The sequence below is a fragment of the Labrus bergylta genome, chromosome 10 (genome assembly GCF_963930695.1).
Source record: "Labrus bergylta chromosome 10, fLabBer1.1, whole genome shotgun sequence".
In the NCBI taxonomy this organism is placed as follows: Eukaryota; Metazoa; Chordata; class Actinopteri; order Labriformes; family Labridae; genus Labrus; species Labrus bergylta.
In genome coordinates this window covers 10,425,942-10,444,389 of record NC_089204.1, presented here as the reverse complement: position 1 = coordinate 10,444,389, position 18,448 = coordinate 10,425,942, and the positions used below count along the sequence as shown (strand labels likewise).

The 18,448-nt window shown below is 38.9% G+C and overlaps 1 protein-coding gene across 2 annotated transcripts in view; it reads left to right on the top strand.

The window, feature by feature from the left end:
* Nucleotides 1-18,448, top strand: part of LOC109976461 (glutamate dehydrogenase, mitochondrial) — a 23,936-nt gene extending 5,488 nt beyond the window's left edge. Inside the window, exons 2-14 of one of the 2 annotated variants that reach the window (XM_065959411.1) lie at nt 1,039-1,119; nt 2,239-2,294; nt 4,719-4,782; nt 5,720-5,814; nt 7,796-7,837; nt 10,434-10,613; nt 12,521-12,658; nt 13,298-13,435; nt 13,689-13,769; nt 14,292-14,415; nt 14,987-15,078; nt 15,357-15,419; nt 16,282-18,448. In XM_065959411.1, coding sequence (XP_065815483.1) covers nt 1,039-1,119; nt 2,239-2,294; nt 4,719-4,782; nt 5,720-5,814; nt 7,796-7,837; nt 10,434-10,613; nt 12,521-12,658; nt 13,298-13,435; nt 13,689-13,769; nt 14,292-14,415; nt 14,987-15,078; nt 15,357-15,419; nt 16,282-16,401 — 1,274 coding nt within the window. In that variant the 3' untranslated portion in view covers nt 16,402-18,448. The remainder of the gene's footprint in view (nt 1-1,038; nt 1,120-2,238; nt 2,295-4,718; nt 4,783-5,719; nt 5,815-7,795; nt 7,838-10,433; nt 10,614-12,520; nt 12,659-13,297; nt 13,436-13,688; nt 13,770-14,291; nt 14,416-14,986; nt 15,079-15,356; nt 15,420-16,281) is intronic. The other variant, XM_020626578.3, reaches the window with a different exon arrangement.

Sequence of the window (18,448 nt, the reverse complement as noted above, 5' to 3'; positions counted from 1 at the left end):
CCGGTTTTCTTTTTGTCTGTTTTTTCGGTCCAGCTGCAGCCATTTTGTGCAGTTCTCCTGCAGCAGGCTTTGTTTTCAGTGATGTGTGAGAACAGGTCTGCATGTGCCGGCTCCAGTGCAGACGGGTTTGCAGCTCCATGCTGAGCTCCCTGCACTTCTGTGCCTGTTTCAAATTGTCCGTGGAAAGACACACGGGTCGCTCATTAAACATCAGAGGGAACAAACTTTGAACATGCACCGGTCTGTAAGAAAATAAATCCACAAGACTGCAAACATGTTTTATAACAGAAATACTCCTTTATTGTACAGTTCATTTAAGTCTTGTGATAAATCAGTTAAATCCTGATCAAGACCAGTGTTCATGAGCAAGTGAATAATCATTAGATTTATTTATCATAATGGATTTATAACAACCCTAAAAGTTTTGCAGGTCAGGACCGTGTTGTTATTTAAGAAATACAGAGGGAATGATTTGAATGTAGTCATGACGACAGCTGGCTACTGTAGGTTAAACATACAGTATTACATTTTACCTCATTTAACCCCGCTTAAAAATCCAAACTATCCCTTTAAGGCATAATTATAGGGATAAGTTCAACACCATTTGCAGAAATCATGACTGGTTTGACTGGTCTGACAGGTTTGGCTAATAAGGCAGGTCAGGCAGCTTATTTGAAAAGATATGTTCAACATAAAAGCAATTTATCCATCCTTTACCCATCCCTGTTTTTATTCTTTGAGATTTGGTAAAGGAGACGAGTGGGGGTGGAGCCAAGTCCGGTGGACATTGTGCTGGAAGGTGTTACACCCTGGACCAACAGTCTCAGTTAATTTATAAGAAGATACAAAACAAAAACAAGTGACGCAACAAATCTGTGTAGAGCGGAAACTGAAAGCTGTGATGATGTGGTCCAGAAATGATTTTGATGAAGGTTTTACTATTTTAGGATGATAAGTAAGACTGACCTTCATAATAACAGATGTGACCTGGTTCAGGTGGGGTTACGAATAATGCCTCTTTCTTTTGTTTGATTTCAGGAATCCGTTACAGTACAGATGTGTGCATGGACGAGGTGAAAGCTCTGGCATCACTGATGACGTACAAATGTGCTGTTGTCGGTGAGTACACACTACTGTTAGTCTTCCTTTAATATAAGAAGAATCTATAGAGAATCAAGATGGTAATCTGAAGATGTTAAGCGTTAAATCACAGTACAAGCATGAATTTGGAATGACCCGAGACAACGTTTTATAACTTTGGGGATAAAGAATATTTTCAGAGTAAGATGTCTGTGTAGGTTCTCAGTCATACAGGTCATGGTTAATTCAAAGCTTGATCCAAAGGCAACTCGACTTGTTTCTTGGATCTTCAACCAAGTCCAGTTGTCTTTGGATCAAGCTTTGGATTTTAAGATTAAAGCTAAAGGTAAATAGCTTGAAGTACTTTAAATAAAGCTTAAAGGTGCACTATGGACTTTTGGTCGTGAACATTGAAAGTTGGAGAAGTGAAACAATTCTATGCTATATTTTCTGAACTGAATACACAAATTTTACTCAAAGAAAAAATGGCTCCCTGGAACACTGTTTGGAGCTTAAAAGCTACCAGGAGAGTGATGGTTTCACTCTTGCTGGCCCCCCACCATGACTTGTTCGCGTAGCATTTTATCTTCAAACGTCGTTGCAGGGACCAACTCTTCCTCTGATTGTGTATAGAGTTATGAACATATACCACAGAATCTGTATTTCTCCAACAAATGTATCTACCAAAACTACATAGTGCACCTTTAAGTATTTTGAGAATAAAAATGGAATAATTCAATAAAGCATTAAGCAATCAAGTATGAGTAAATATGGTATACAGAACATAGGAATTTATTAACAAGTAAAAGCTTCTGAATCTCTGACATACAAAGGTGCCATTGTGGACGAATATGTATATGTCTTTTATACCTACTTCAAATTTGGCAACAACCAACCCTTGCACTAACAATTAAATCGTAATTCTTAACCCAACACTGTACAATCATTCCCCAACCTTATCCTAACATGAACATTAAAAACACATTTCTCAACTATCAAGCAGTCCCCTTTTATATGTATGCACACATCTTTGATGTGCATTAATGTCTGCACTACAGAGGTTGGATTTTGAAAAATGTTACTTAAGCTAATTCTGGTATTGGTTGTATAGTGGAGCTGCTGTTTTTTGGTTTTACAATAAAAAATGGTTTGTTCCAGATGTGCCCTTTGGTGGAGCCAAAGCTGGAGTGAAGATTAACCCAAGGCAGTACTCTGTAAGTTTGAACACAATGCACAAACTAAAGTTTTTTCTCGTACTTATTGAAGCTAGTCCTGGAGAAATACTGTATGCTATGTGATTATTATTATTAATTTGAGGACAATAAAGGAAAAAGATCAGGCTGCTGTTGCAGAACCCACATGTAAAGTGCACGATTGACAAACTTCTGGCAGGAAAGAAGTAAAGCAAGTCAAGCAAACATGTTTAATATGAAGAAATGTGTCTTGTTGTTGAGTTCATGGTCTGCACAGTGGAGTGTAAAACTTGAATCAACACAGCTCTACACAGCGTCCTGAAGAATAGCAGGACATTTTAACGATAACATCCAGAGGCAACAGATCACTCTACTATGCTGCTGTATGCTCAGGAGCTACAGACAACCTGATAGGACTCCCACAGGGACAAGTTTAGTCTGAAGAATGTTTTTGTGATATCATCAGTTGGCGTTGAAATTCCTGTCAGTCATCTCTGTTAGTGTTGTGGGATTAACCAAACCAGGAAGTCTGCAGCCATGCTAGGACTCAGAGAAGCTGTAATATGATATTGTGTTGGTAGCACTAAATGCTAATAACAGCATGTTAACAAGCGAACAGTGACACATGCTGGTTTTTAGCAGGTACAGTGTTTAACATGTTTACCATCAGAGCTCGGAGTGTTAGCAACACTAATGTATTAAACTGATTTAGATGTACACAAATACTCAATGGAACAGTGACTCTAGACCAAACTCTGTTAGATTTTGTACAGACTAAAAAATAAGTAGTTTATCAAGAAGATGATTGTTAAATAGACAAAGAAAGTTGCTAGTTGCAGCCCTCAACCAAAGAGGGGACATGTAGTTCATATGCTAACTCTTTATATTTGGATTCAGAGAGGAAAAGGTTTTGTAGTTACAAAAGCAAGAGAGAAAGCTGGACACTACTGTGTGTTAGTGTATGACACTAAAAATCTTCTAGGCTACACCACCAGTAGTATGTTCCTTTAACTTCTTAAACTGCAGTGTCCCAGCCCTCCACCCACCCCCACATCGCCTTAATCAATCAGACTTTATTTGTAAAGCTCCTTTCATCCAGGCGTGTGCAGTTCAATGTGCTTCACAGAAGACTGATGGACTTTTGATAGAAAATAGAGCTTTAAATCACGAAATGAAGGTACAAATCATTTTATAATTTAGATTTAAAAACAATGGGGATAATAGGATGTTTTTGCACCGATCTTAATCAAGATTTAACTCCCACAGTCCCAAACTGCTCAGTAACTCTGAGCAGACTGAACAGATTGCTGAGCCATCAGCTGTCAGGGATTTACCTCTCTCTCTCTCTCTCTCTCTCTCTCTCTCTCTCTCTCTCTCTCTCTCTCTCTCTCTCTCTCTCTCTCTCTCTCTCTCTCTCTCTCTCTCTCTGTCTCTGTCTCTCTCTCTCTCTGTGTGTCTCTGACTCTCTCTCTGTCTCTCTTTTTCCCCCGGGGGATTTATACTCTGGCTAAATGTTTGCTCGACCTTCGCTCTTTTCCAGTGTCTTTGCTGCAGAACACACATCAGTGTTCACACGTGCAGCTCTGTGGTGACCTCTGACCTGACCATATGAAGGAATTCCAAGAATTAGATTCCATTCAAACAGACATGTGTCAAAATCGATATATTTTATGAGCTGTCCATGCACTGAATTCAGTTTTCCTAATTAAAAAAAAGCCTAACAAAATGTAAGTGTAATCAACAAGTTATTATAATTTGTCTCTGGTCTGTTTGTTTAAGTAGCATCACGTTATAATAGACTAGTCATGATTTAAGTACTCAGTCAAAGCCCTATCTTAACCCTTTTTTGCATCCAAAAAGTAAAAGTTTTGTAAATGCTCCCATGGATTGCTTCACATCATCGTCTGATCAAAGTGTGCCCTCTCAAAGTGCTCGTTTATGCCATTGACAGACTTGAGTTGTAATTCTGCACGTCCTTCCCAAATGCACTGCTGAACATGTGCAGACTTCTTACCATCTTAAAACATCTCTAATCCTTCATTTGACCTCTCAGAACATGGGAGTTGTTGGTCTGCTGCTGTTACAGTCTGTTCCAGAGTTTAACAGTCTAACAGTGTAATGCAATCAAACTAACTAACAGAATTAGTAGTAATAGTATTTACAAACCAAAGCTTAAACATGGGGCTAAAATGCAACAATACCAGAACTAAAACTAAAAGTTTTTAGCTACTTCGTACATTTCCTGTTGGTTATCAAGCTACAGACCACATTTCTTGATTAGATAGAATTTGTCCATTCATTGTTACAGGCTGCTGGAGATAGCTGACTATATATACTACTACTATATTAATGACGCTAAATACCTGTATGTACTTAATACATATATATTTTTTCAACTATACACAGCTTTAATCAGGATGTGTTTTTTTTCTTGTATGTTTTCAGGACATTGAACTGGAAAAAATCACCAGGAGGTTCACCATCGAGCTTGCCAAGAAAGGCTTCATCGGTGAGTCAAAGACCCTCTAAAACTAACAGAGGACTAAATCATGTCAGCTCCCTTTAGCCTAATGTTTAAATAATCCAGTTTATTTTAACCTGAGTTTAAGTAAGAACAAAAGCTGCATGTCACCAAAGATTTGAATTCAGTTATCATTGTAATTGCATATAGAAAAATGGATGTTTCAGCCCAGAGGATACAATGCATCAGTTTGACTTTACAGTTTTCTTTCTAATGCAAAGTTATAAATACTGCTTTAGAGCTTTTTAAAGTTATGACCCTCAAACAGTGAGACAGTACACCTCATTTGACGTCTTTATGCTATAATAATAGAATAGAATAATAGAGTTCAGGCAGGCCACGAAGTCACGCTCTATTATCATGTCAGAGTTTCGGTAACAGCTGATGTCACACAAGCCTCATCAGCTGATGGCCAACTGATTTGCTTCAAAGCATCCTATTGGCCAAATAGCACTTATGCTGCTTTATTTAAACTGCTCTAGTCTGCCTACTCTTTGCTGCCCCCTCACTGGAAGGGCAGGGAAATCCCAGAACAGAGCCATACCGTCAAATATAAATAATTTCCACTTCACAAAGTGGTCCTAAACTACTAGTTCACAGCTTCTGTTAAGCATCTCTCCGTCATAGAAAGTAACAAGGTACATGAACATAAGTCCTGCATTGAATTATCATTTTCATTTTCCTGCACTGCTCTTATGAATTTCCAATGTCATGCAATTCAAAGCACTTCACCTGAGAGTAAAATCTCAACTTTTAGACATTATCATTCACATTCCTGCAGAAACATCACAACTGTGAAGGTTTACTAAATCACACGTGTCCTTATTGTTTGATAAACAGCAGAATCATTTCTTTCACATGTGTGTGAATTATAATAAGTAGTTTGTATTGTTGACATCCGTGTTGTGATTCTGTGGCTCTGTAGGACCTGGTATTGATGTTCCTGCTCCAGACATGAGCACTGGGGAGAGGGAGATGTCGTGGATTGCAGACACCTTTGCCACCACCATGGGACACTATGTGAGTGTCCGCCCTTACTGTTGATCTCAAATCACAATCATCAGGAAAAAAAATCATAGAAGAAAAGACAGGGAATGCTGCAGCCTGTTGAAACTGAGTATGCTCAAATGTAGCTCCGTTTAAACATTTAAAGTTAACTAGAGTACAAATTAAATACAGTTAGAGCTGAAATTAAATTAAGCCAAAAGTCTAGATGTTTAGATTGCCAAGTTCAAGCATACGGTCTGAATATAAAATAAGAAGATTATATTCCAACAATTTAATTATAAAATATATAGTAGAGAACACACATGAAATACAATAGTAATATCATTAGTCAAGCATTAAGTTATGTTTTGAGAATAAGTTCAAATCTTTCTGCAGAAAAGACTTAATTTTTCTGAAGTATTTCTGATTTTTGTCTTATAATAGACACATTTTATTTTCTTTCTTTACATCTGACAATTTTGAATATTTAGTCTGAATAGCGATAGGAAACATTCAGAATTTCTTTTCAAAATAAATGATACTTCAACAATAGAGCCACTATACTAATTCCATACTGAAGGTTGGATTCTGAATAAAACAGGTTGGAAGCTTCAAAGGTTGGACTGTAGTGTGACCTCCTCTCTGCATACTCCTCATTTATAGGCACCTTTGCTCTGTTTGGGAGGGACTGTCGTTTTTGTCCAGGTTGCTTCCCTTTGAAAAGCAGAGCGAAGTAATTGAGCTGCGCATTATTGGAGATGTTGATGTTATGTATGAGAGGAAAACTAAACAGACAATCGTGAGATTCATGCCTGATCTGAAGTGTTTTTAAACAGTTTGTTTCAAATTCCCACCTCTATTTAAGACCAGCACACATCCTTATCTGATCCTGAATCCTTAACACGGCCAGGTGTCTTTCAGACATCCTTAGTGACATACTGCCATCTCATCAGAGAGCAATGATATCACATGGCACAGCAGCAGACTGTGGGACATTTATATTCAGACGCCACAGATGATGTTTACATTTGTTCATGTGGCTATCAGATAATAAAAGTACAATGAATCCACCAGGAGACAGAGGAAAGCTCTGCAGCATTGACAAAGTCCAGTCTTAAAACCATGCTGAGAGTCGTTGTCTTGGAAACACAGGAAGTGCTTTCTTGCCAGAGTTGATGTTTTGTTCCTGTTTGACCTCCCATTTCCTGTGTTTGGTGCCAGTGTTTTGATGCATAGCTACATTTACAGCATAGCAACAGCAGTGTAATGATGCAGCAGATCAATGAGAGTATATACTCACTAAAAGGAAGAGGTTTACATGCAAGTTGTGAGTTGATGACTCAAAAATGAAAGCTTCTGAAACCTTCACTGATAGTTGGACAAAACAAGTATTGTGACTCACATCACTTTGGGCTCCAAGTCTTTGTGACATGTCTCACTATTTTCTACTATTTCTATAGATTCAATAAACCATACCATAAGTGGATCAATGTAGAAATTCTAACCAGCAGATGAAACCAGAATTAAGAACGTCATTAGTTGCTAAATTAAAAAAATGCGTCACAAGGAGTTTCACCTCAACCAATTCTAACAGTTGAATTATACTTTCAAAAGGATGAATGAGTCATAAAAATGTAAAGATAAAATCTATTAATTAGAACGTCTTTCTACTTTTAAATAAACTGAAGCATTCTCACATAGTAGTTCTTAGCTTTTCTTAAGAATCAGAATATTTAACATTAAAGAAAAGACATCTGAGCAGAGAGTGTCGAGTCATAGCTTGTATCTTGACCACTTGTATGCATATATAGATATAAAACCAGTGAGAGATCATCAAATTGACTTGTGAACAGTTTTATTAAAGTTGACACTTTGTCCGTTGACTTTTGGACGGTGGCTGTGTTTCGTTTCACTTCAGCAGCTGGTCTAGTAGTTTGCTCTGATGTTACTTTAAGGCTGAAGATTTAGCTTGACACGTGAAATCACAACTGCTGTTGTTGTTGGTTATCGGCAGAAGGACCCCCCCAGCCTACTAAGTTGGGGACCAGTGTCTCAGGTAAAACGTCTTCTCTTTAAATCTGCTGGGATCTGCAGGTCTGGGCGCAGGATCCTTCTGGTCTTTCCAGGGGTCTCAACTGGATGGGAGTCCCTGGGTTTGTCTGTGGGAAACCCTTCTTAGTAGGGCTTGACTTGCTATTTGCTTTCTGCTGGTAACCCTGGGATGTAGGAAGTAGTATGCTGTCTGTCTTTGTCTTTACCTGTGACCTGGTTTTAGACTCTGCCTTCTTACAAATGTGTCGTCACTTAGTCCTTTAGTGGCTGAAACCCTTTTCCAATATAAATATTACAAACGGATGATTTTAACTTTTAATTCACATGTTCAAAAACTTCCTTCAGGTGCTCATAATCAGCTCATCAAAAACAATCACTAAAACATCTCTTCAGATTTTCAATCAGCAGTGTTTTGTAAAAGGCCAGTTTGATTTTTAATGTAACTTTTCACCACTGCTCACGGGATGATTTCCTGAGTTTGAGAGCTGATTCAGTGCATTACTAACAATTAATTCTTTAGCACTAAACACAAAGTAGAGCTTGGGCTGATAGGATTGTCAGTAGTTCTTACAGATATACACTATTTAACCAAAGTCAGTCAGTCATTAATTTTGCTGGCTGCATATTTCAGCATCTAGTCTCCCCATTTCTGTCTTTGACTGTCGTCCCCATGATTCCACAGGGTGGTTGGGTGGTTAGGTCATAGCTTTGTCAATAGTCCTTTTGGAACTGTTGTTGTTGTTTTTTATTGAAAGTGTATGTGTATGAAAGTGTATGAAAGTGTATGTCCAATCCAGGCACAACATTAAAGGCTTAATATGCGATTTTTCACACTTAAATAGAAATCAAGTATATCCTCTGAAAATAACTCTTGAGTCATGACTGTCTACAACACCAGAGTCCCGCTGTCTGTGATGTTTTCTGAGTTTTCCGAGTCATATCTTCAGTTTGTTTACATCGCCGGGACGGCCGGCTGACTCCTCCCCTCGCGTATAAAAGCTGTTTAATTCAGGGACTAGAGAAAAGAAGAATAACATACTGTACTCGCTGCTTAACTGCGTTTCTAGATCGCGCTCATTTCGCAAATTCCAAATTTACATGCAGTGTGAAGATACGAGCATAATAAAGATCGCTAGCATTAGCATGCTAACACAACAATGCACCGTGAGTTGTTTTGGTTTCATGCTGGTGCTCAAGGGCGACATCTGCTGGATCAAAAAATTGCATATAAAGCCTTTAACAGTCAGAGGATTATGACATTTTTTTCTCTTTGACTGTAACCGACCCATAAGCAGCTTCAACTATTTGTTCCCTCTCATGTTTTACCTGTCAGACGTTGCCACCTGTCTCCTAGATTTCAAACATTTCCAGGAAACACACAGGGTTTTTTAATCTATCTAAAATTATATCAATTAGACAGATTTTTTTGTCAGATAGTGATCTTAAGTTAGCTGCTGTATTCTCTGCTCCTAGAGCCAATAAGCAGGTCTATTGATTGTTAACACAACAGTTTTTTTTCACTGGTTTTACTGGTTTTAATCCCAGGGCCTTTTTGTCTTTGGGAGGATGAGGAGACCTCTGTGAAAAATTTGGCAACAAGTAAAAAAACTTGTGACCCAAAAACACTGAAGAGTCTGAGACTCTGTTAAATGCATCTTAGCATGCTGTTGCTTTCCCATTGCTCTGTGAACAAAGATCCAGTGTATTGAATTGAAACGTTGACTCTTGATACAGCAGACCTTTTAACAGATTGTCCTGAGTGGGACAGCAATGATGAACCAAATGTCATCATAATTAATCCAATTGATGTTAGGATTATCAAGTCTGGATCAAAGTGTTCTTCCAGCATCTGTGTCCTTAAGTCAGAAGGAACCTAAGTGATAAGAAACAAATCTGTTTTCAAATGATCCTCTTGCTGCATGATGGTGAATCGTACTTTTTGATTTCCTTTCAGTTTGACAGGTTTATCACTGTGATTGTTCTTTGCTTTTGGTCTTGAGAACAGAATTGCTTCATTGTCTTTGGGAAAGGGAAGTGTAAAGATCCTTTTATAAAGAACAATACAGACTGGGCCTTGAATCAACTAGAAATGTCAGCTAGGTTCAAATGAGAATCCCTTCGCCCCATCTTCTTTGTCTGTAACATTTCTGTTTGATGAAACGTCTTCTTAACAATGAACCCAACTGTGGTCAGAAGTTCTTTATACAGTCACGTTGTTATACTATCAATTGTCCCCCACTCTCCCCAATTTTAAAGGGCTCATTCACAAGTTCCTGGCATTTTATTTAATTAAATGATACATTTTAAAAACGGTCGACAGATAGTGACATCAATCCATACCAGGGTTGACTATAGGTGAAAAAGTACAGATACCAGTTCCAGTCTCAGTAGCCTTTTAGAGAGTCCAGGGTGATGTCTTCAGGTGACCTGTTTTCTCTGATCAGCAGTCCAGGTTCAGTTTACTATCATATCAAAATGAATCAAGACAACATTTGCTTCAAAATAAAAAAAGTTGCAGGCTGGTCTCAGTCTCTCTGATAAGCTGTAAACATCCTCTGTGTTCACTTCTCCCTCTTCCGATCTGTTTCTGTTTCCTTCAGGACATCAATGCTCACGCCTGCGTCACCGGGAAGCCCATCAGTCAGGGAGGAATCCACGGCCGCATCTCCGCCACCGGTCGAGGAGTTTTCCACGGCATCGAGAACTTCATCAACGAGGCGGCATACATGAGCCAGCTGGGAATGTGCCCCGGCTTCCAGGACAAGACCTTCGTCATCCAGGTGCGATCTGCTCCTCTTTATCACTTTTAAACAGATGAGACAGTTTTTAAACACATTTAATGTCATTAAACTTTGTTTAAACAGCCCATATTATGCCCTTTTTGGGGTTCAAATATTTAATCTATGTACCTACTAAAGTATGTTCACAATAGCTAAAGTTTGAAAGAAGTTTTCATGTACTGCCGCTCCATGCACCGGCTCGCTTCTGACTCTCTCTCTAAGGCTCTGAAGTGCCCACGTTCAGAGTCCCCACGTGTGCCAAGTCTGATCTGATTGGTCGGCCTGTTGGCTCTGCCGTAATTGGTCAGTCGCTCAGCACGGTTCTCGGAAATGTCACACCCTTTTTACCATATTGGGAATGCAGCCATTTTGGCTCCGAGGGTAGCATAAACATTAGCACCATAGCACTACTGTGCTACCGCAGGCTACGGCATATCGTGGGCGTGCTACAGAAGTCAATGGGCCTGCAACATGAGCTGCTGGGCTTGCCACAACGAGCCAATGGGCTTAGATCAGTGATCTCACACTGACAAGACGTCACACTGGCAAATGTTTTTCGAGGGGAGCTAGAACCGAGCGTTACATGCAGCTAATGCTACAGCTAACAGGAGGACGTAGGAGAAGCCTTCCGCGGACTTTGAATTTTTGCACACAGATGTGCCTAAACATGCACAGGACACTTGGAAAACACACTAAAGAGCATATAAAACCAGAAAAAGCCTAATATGACCCCTTTTAACAGTTTCTGGTTCAGCAGTTTTTTCATCAACATATCAGCTATTATCATATAATCATTTGAGTAAAAACTTCTTCTTTTTTTGAACAATGAAAAATGCTGATTATAATGTCCTGCTATTATTTTCGGTGGTCTGTGTTCTGCTTTCAACAGACCACAAGCTTCCTCTAAAGTAAAACCAAGAAGAATAGATAAGCCTTGATCTTTGGGCCCTGAAAGTCTTTTATTTTTGATTAGAAAAAATGGTGGGCTAATATCTACTTTGAAAAGTTTCAAAAGCCAAAAAGAGAGGAAGTTTCAATTGAATTGGTCCACATTAAATAAAAAGATGTCCAACACTCGTCCCCTGTTCTCCTCAAAGAAGTCTGTAAACAGTCAGTGTTGTTTGCATCCTCTGTGACCGCAGATACTGAGGATGGTTCTGATTTACAGCAGTCATCATGAATACAAACCTCCCTCAGCTATTCCTTCCCTTCATTATTTCAAACCTTCTGTCCTCATATGATCCCATTGTGCCTGAAATCCTCAGTGATGAGTCACGGTTGACTCATCAAAGACCACAAGTTTCCTTCAGTTTCTGCCTGGCATTAAAGTCACTACAGTCCACAACACAGGGACCTCACAATTTTAACCACGACACACATTCTTTTTATTTTGCACCAGGCGTTCTACGTACAACCTTCTAAGTTTAATATGTTACAAGACTTTACATTTTCGGATTAGAAATCAAAATAACTAATAGTGAAAGATTGTTCAGATTTGATAAATGTTGCAGGTATTTGGAGAAAACCCAGAGTAGTTCTGCAACAAACCGGAGCATTCATTCATTATTTGTCTCTCATTTGTTTGGATCTTTTTATTCTGTGAACTTTTTTAAATTTTTTTATGTTAAACAGTACCACATGTTTAAAGCCGTCACCTTAGACTCAGGAAAATGATATTTAGCGACATTTATTTGAGGCTAGACTTAATATTTAAACTAATCAGTATACATAATTTACGTAGTGGAAAATGTGAGCAACCATAAACAAATGTCACAACAATAAATTGTTTGAGATATTCATAAAAAATAAAAATAAAAATAATAATAATCTGAATCTCATCGTGGTACAAAGGTCAGAGGCTCGGTGGATATCTCAGGGTTTTAATTTGCCCTCTGTCTTGTCTGCAGGGTTTTGGTAATGTGGGTCTCCACTCCATGCGTTACCTTCATCGTTTTGGGGCAAAGTGCGTCGGAATCGGAGAAATGGACGGAAGCATTTGGAACCCCAAAGGCATCGACCCCAAAGAGCTGGAGGAATACAAACTGGTCAGTACTGATATTAGATGACTGAACGGGGTCACAAATGTATTATTACATTTACAATGTCAGCCTTAGATTGACCATCGACACACAGAGGTTAATATCTGTACTCCACCTGCTGGTTAAAGAGTTTCACTACAGAACAGTCTTCTACAGAAGGACCTTTTCATAACAAGGTTTAAATTATTTTAATATGATGATACTTTAGTTTTCCACTCAGACATAAAAAGGTGTTTTTATGCATACATTTAGATGGTTATTGAGTAAAAAATATTTACTGGTAAGTTTAATTTGTCATCAGAGTAAAAAGTGAAAAAGGTTTGTTGCTGTGACAAAATCAGTTCAGCCTTGAGTTTTTAAATTTATGTCTCACTCATCAGGAATCATGAAGGGAAAACAGCAGCACAAAACCTGACTAGGATTGAGCAAATTATAGTTCTAGTTCTCCATTTATTTTTGTGTGTTATATATTTTGTATGTAACTGTACGTTGTTTGACACTTTATTGTACCCATTTTTCAGTCTTTCATTTTGGAGATTTGCATGATGCAACTGCTGTAAAATTGCTAAACTTACATTTTCACATCGTTGATCATGAATCTGTTGACCAAAACTATTTAAAATTGTTTCTGTTTTGTGTCTCCAGAACCACGGGACCATTGTGGGCTTCCCCAATGCAACGCCATACGAGGGAAACATCCTGGAAGCAGACTGTGACATCCTGATCCCCGCCGCCAGCGAGAAACAGTTGACCAAGAGCAACGCACACAAGATCAAGGCCAAGGTACCACACACACACACACACACACACACACACACACACACACACACACACACACACACACACACACACACACACACACACATACACTGATAGATGAGCAGAAACTTGATTATTTATGGTAAAGAACTCCTGTTTCTCCAGGAGAAGTCAGAGTGATTACATTTGTTGAACCTGCTGACTGAAGTGAAGGTAAACCGGCTGGCAGTCTGTTTTCTCAGCATTTAAATTGACCTGCTGTCTGTGTAACTTTCAGATCATTGCAGAGGGAGCTAACGGTCCAACCACCCCTGAAGCTGACCGCATCTTCCTGGAGAGAAACATCATGGTGATCCCGGTCAGTGGACATAATCGCCATTTATTATTGGATGTTGAGATTAAGCAAAACAACAAAATAATCGAATAAAGTTTGAGCTTTTACACTGTTCAGTTTGAACTGGCAATATTAATCAGTTGTCTATTTGTCATCATCTCCTCTCCTCTTCCCTTGCCTTGTCTCACAATTTTCTTTTCCTTCTCTCTTGCTTTCCCTCCTCTCCTTGCCACCTTGTCTTCTCTCCCTTCTTCCTTCCCCTTTTTTGCTTCTCTCATTTCCTCCACTCCACTCTTGTCTTTTTCTCTTTCTTCTCTTCACTGCGCCTACCCTCCTCAAATTTTCTCCCTGTCACCTTGTCTAATCCTCTTCTACCTCATGTCCTCTTGTCTCCTCTACTTGTCTCCTTCACTTCCTTCCTCCTCCTCATCTTCTTGTTTCCCCCCTCTCCTGTTCTCTCCTTGTCTCCATCCGTCCTCTTTTCAAATCATCCTCCTCTCCTTGTTTCTTCCACACTTGTTCCCTCTCCTTGTCTCCTCGTTACAGGACATGTATCTGAACGCCGGTGGTGTGACGGTTTCATACTTTGAGTGGTTGAAGAATCTGAATCATGTCAGTTATGGTCGACTCACCTTCAAATACGAGAGAGACTCAAACTACCACCTGCTCAGTGAGTCACACCTTGATATCTTTCGATGACAATAAACATGATATGATGGGACTGGTAATGTGGTTTCCATGGTGACACCAGTCAAACTAATAAACTGCACATTGTGCTGTAATATTAATGAAATAAGAGACCTGATACTTTTTGAACCACCTTTTTTTGGATTGATCTTCAGCTGTAGCACATTTAGGATATGATGACTACAGACTAACCACATATTGATGACTATAAACTGTCTACTGAATGCAGATGAATATTTCATATTTTACTGTTTCATGAAAGCTTTAAAAAATGAAGTTACTGCTGGTGCTCTGCAATAGGAGGCTTGTATTGTGGTGCAGGTTTGGAAAAGTAGTACTGCTATCTTCGTAACTAACTATTTAATCATCAGTTATTCAGCCTGTTGTTTTGTAAATGTTTATGTCTGAGAATGTCAGAAATTGTCTAAATATACTCCCTCAGCTAAGTGAGCCATCTCAATGCCTTCATCTGGCACCTCATGAATGTTTTCTTGTTGAATGTTTTTTCTCTATTCTCTCTAAACTCTCCATCGTCTCTGTCTCTCTCTCTTCAGTGTCAGTTCAGGAGAGTTTGGAGAGAAAGTTTGGGAAACATGGCGGCGCCATCCCCGTCGTCCCCACCTCTGAGTTCCAGGCCAGGATCTCTGTGAGTACACATTTCTTTAAGGATTTGTTGTCGTCCTCTTTTTTTCTCTATTTCTTCTTCCTCATTGTCTTCTTTTCTTGTGCTTCTTATCATGTTTCTTCTTAGACTACTCCTGATTAATCTCCTTTTCTTTTTCTACATCTTCTCTTTCTTCTTCAGCTGCTGCTTCCTCCTCTACTTCCTTAGTTTCTTCTTCTATTGCTTGCTTCATTTGTTATCTCTTTTAATATGTCATCTGCTTCTTCTGTAGTATTTATAAACATGCTTTATGTTCACAGGGAGCTTCTGAGAAAGACATAGTTCACTCAGGTCTGGCCTTCACCATGGAGCGCTCTGCCAGGGTAACACACACACACACACACACACACACACACACACACACACACTTCTTATCGTCAGTTAAATAGCAGGATACAAACTATGTACAACTAAACGTTTGATGGCAGTTTCTCAAAAAAAAAAAAAACAGGCTATTTGCTTGCCAGGTAAAGATAACATTTGTTATTCCTTACTTAAAGGCTGGGTTGGTAATTTTTTCCAGATACACTTTTTAAGATTTTGGTTGAAATCCGACAGAAAATAAAAATTCAAATGCGCTTTAAAGGGAACAAAGAAAATCTGTCATCTGTAGCAGTTGTAAGCCTGTAAAAACTTGACTGACCAATGTCTGCCACGGGGCAACAATCTGATGGACCAATCCCGCCTCCCTGTGTCCCTGCTCGTTCTCTACCCCTTGTGTGCACGAGCCCACACTCAAAGCGGGTCACCGATAATGGAGTTTACACTGTGAGTTCTTCGTTGGCCGTTGTGAGCAGTAAAATAATCACGTTTTTTTTTAAACATGTATTATGATAAAGTTTAGTGTTAACTTACCGCTGAATGAGACATGAGACGACGTATGCAAGCGATGAGCTGAGGTCAGCTTCTGGAGCAGCGGCGCTCGTGCATTTAAGTGAGGGGCGTGGCTTTTGAGGGCGAACAGAGAGGAGGCGGTGGGTGCTGTCGGAGCACTGAGGGAATGTATGCTACTTTCAAAAATAACGCTAGTTTTTGAGAAATTACCAACCCTGCCTTTAAGTTTCAAAGAAAGAAAGGGGAACAACTTTTTCTTCAAAACAAAAACTTTCACAAAAACCATGAAAGTATGTTTACTAAAAAATTACCCCCCCCCCCCCCCCCCCCTCCCTTCTCTCTCTCATGCAGCAAATCATGAGAACAGCCAACAAGTATAACCTTGGGCTAGACCTGCGGACAGCAGCGTACGTCAACGCCATTGAGAAGGTGTTCCAGGTTTACTACGAGGCCGGCCTTACCTTCACATAGAGTCTGCCCATGCCTGTTACCTTTCTGTTACTTATCAGTCAGTCAGCCTATTACCTGTCTGTTACCTGTCTGTTTGTTACCAATCTGTCTGTTACCTGTCGGTCTGTTACCTATCTGTTTGTTACCTGTCTGTCTGTCATCAATCACCCCTGCAGGATTTCGTTCACTCTTCACACAGCGTTTACGGTTTATTGCACAGCAGCAGTGTGAAGAAAACGTTTGAGACTGCCTTTGTGTGTTTTGTTGTGTTCATTCCTTCTCATCAACACGTCTGTTTACGTTCTTCCTTCCTCCTCCTCCTCCTTCGGTATATGAGAAATTAAACAAATAGACGAAAACATCTTAGCTTTAATGCGGCTGATGCTCCTCTGAATCGCCGCTCTGCTGCTTCATACCAAATATTTAGAAGTTATAGAAACGCTTATTAAGCCTTAACAGCACAGATGAAGTCTTGTCACCACTTGCCTGTTAGCACAACGTGTGGCCAAAACTATGTGGACATTTTCCTCACTGCCTGTGTGTGGGTGTGGAGTGAAAATGATAAGTCCATTAACTAATCAGCTGATTGTTCAAAATGTTTTTGACCAATCTTCCCTTTTAAGTCTGTTACTGAGCTTGTGGCCTGATTTTTAACAAATCAGTTGAGGCCATGCATCTTTCTCCTGAGGGACGTGAAAGGAAAAAAAACAACCTGTGATGAGAGGCTGGACGTACACGTTGGTTTGTTAGAAGAGGTTAGATATGGCTGGGTCGGTCAATTAACCAAGTTTAAGTTCATGAGACTTCACTTTGGACATGTAAAAGTTATAATTGCCTTTTATTTGGGTTTTTGATTTGAGTCAATATTGATGAATCTGCTTTGTATTATTTAGACTGTTTATAATAATAATAATTTCTACATGAAAAACTGTCCCAAACCAAAACAAGATGAAAGTGTTTTTAAATATATATATATATATATATATATTAGAGAGAGACAGAAAACATGACATAAATTACAAATGGACAGATTCTCTTTTTGTTAATTACTTCATCTTTTTTTTTGTTATCAACTCATTGTTTTACATTTTGTTTTATGACTGACAACTAATTTAACAGTCTTGATCATTTGAAATAAGGAACCGTTTTAAAAGACCTCAATCATGTCACATTATCTTCTTATCGTCATGTATTGTTCTTAAAATGAACATTGTTTGTTATCGAGGCTGTTATCAAGTGTCTGCATACTTTTGGCCACAGAGTGTTCACACATGTTCTTGTATAATGTATTCTCGTTTGATATCATGCAGTGCACATGTGCCTCAGGACTTAAGCTTTAATATTCACTGCCTTTAAACTCAGAGATACGTTATTAAAGAAAAACATTTTGCAGAGAGATGTGATATTTGAGCTCTCTGATCTCTCTTCGAAACAGTCACATCTTTGAATGAAAATGAATGAATATCTGACATGCAATAATTATTTTAAGTTTTTGCTTTATCAATATTTAGTTGAAAAAGCCCCAAAAAAGAAATAACCCTGACAGATCAATGTTTTACTTTTTCAGGTCAAGACACAGCTGCAGCTCATGCTTATGCTAATACTTATCTATGCAATAGACCAAAGTTATTCCAAAGGTTGCTACCTTATTGTTTAAAAGCAAAACCGACTCCTCATTCAATGTTACACATCAAACAAAAGTCACAATGAAAGTGTACGTTTTCTGTAGGAACGCTAGCAGGACATTTTTACGGAATGTGTTTTCTGTGTTAAAGACATACAAATCAAAGCTTCTGAAGACACGATTCATTCGAGTCTGAGCTGATGTCTTTATTTTTTATCCAGCGTCATCTGAAACTTTATTGACTTATTATAAGCTCCAGTTTCAACTCTTATGGGTCGGGGGAGGAGGTCAGTGAGTACATGCTTTATGTGGGGATTTAAAAAAAAGAGTAAAAAAATAAACTTTACTTTCTGTCGGCTATCAGGTTGGATTTGAAATGCTTTGGGATTCAGTGTTTTTACACATTTGTGTTCAAATGAGACAATAAAGTAAAGTACAGAATAA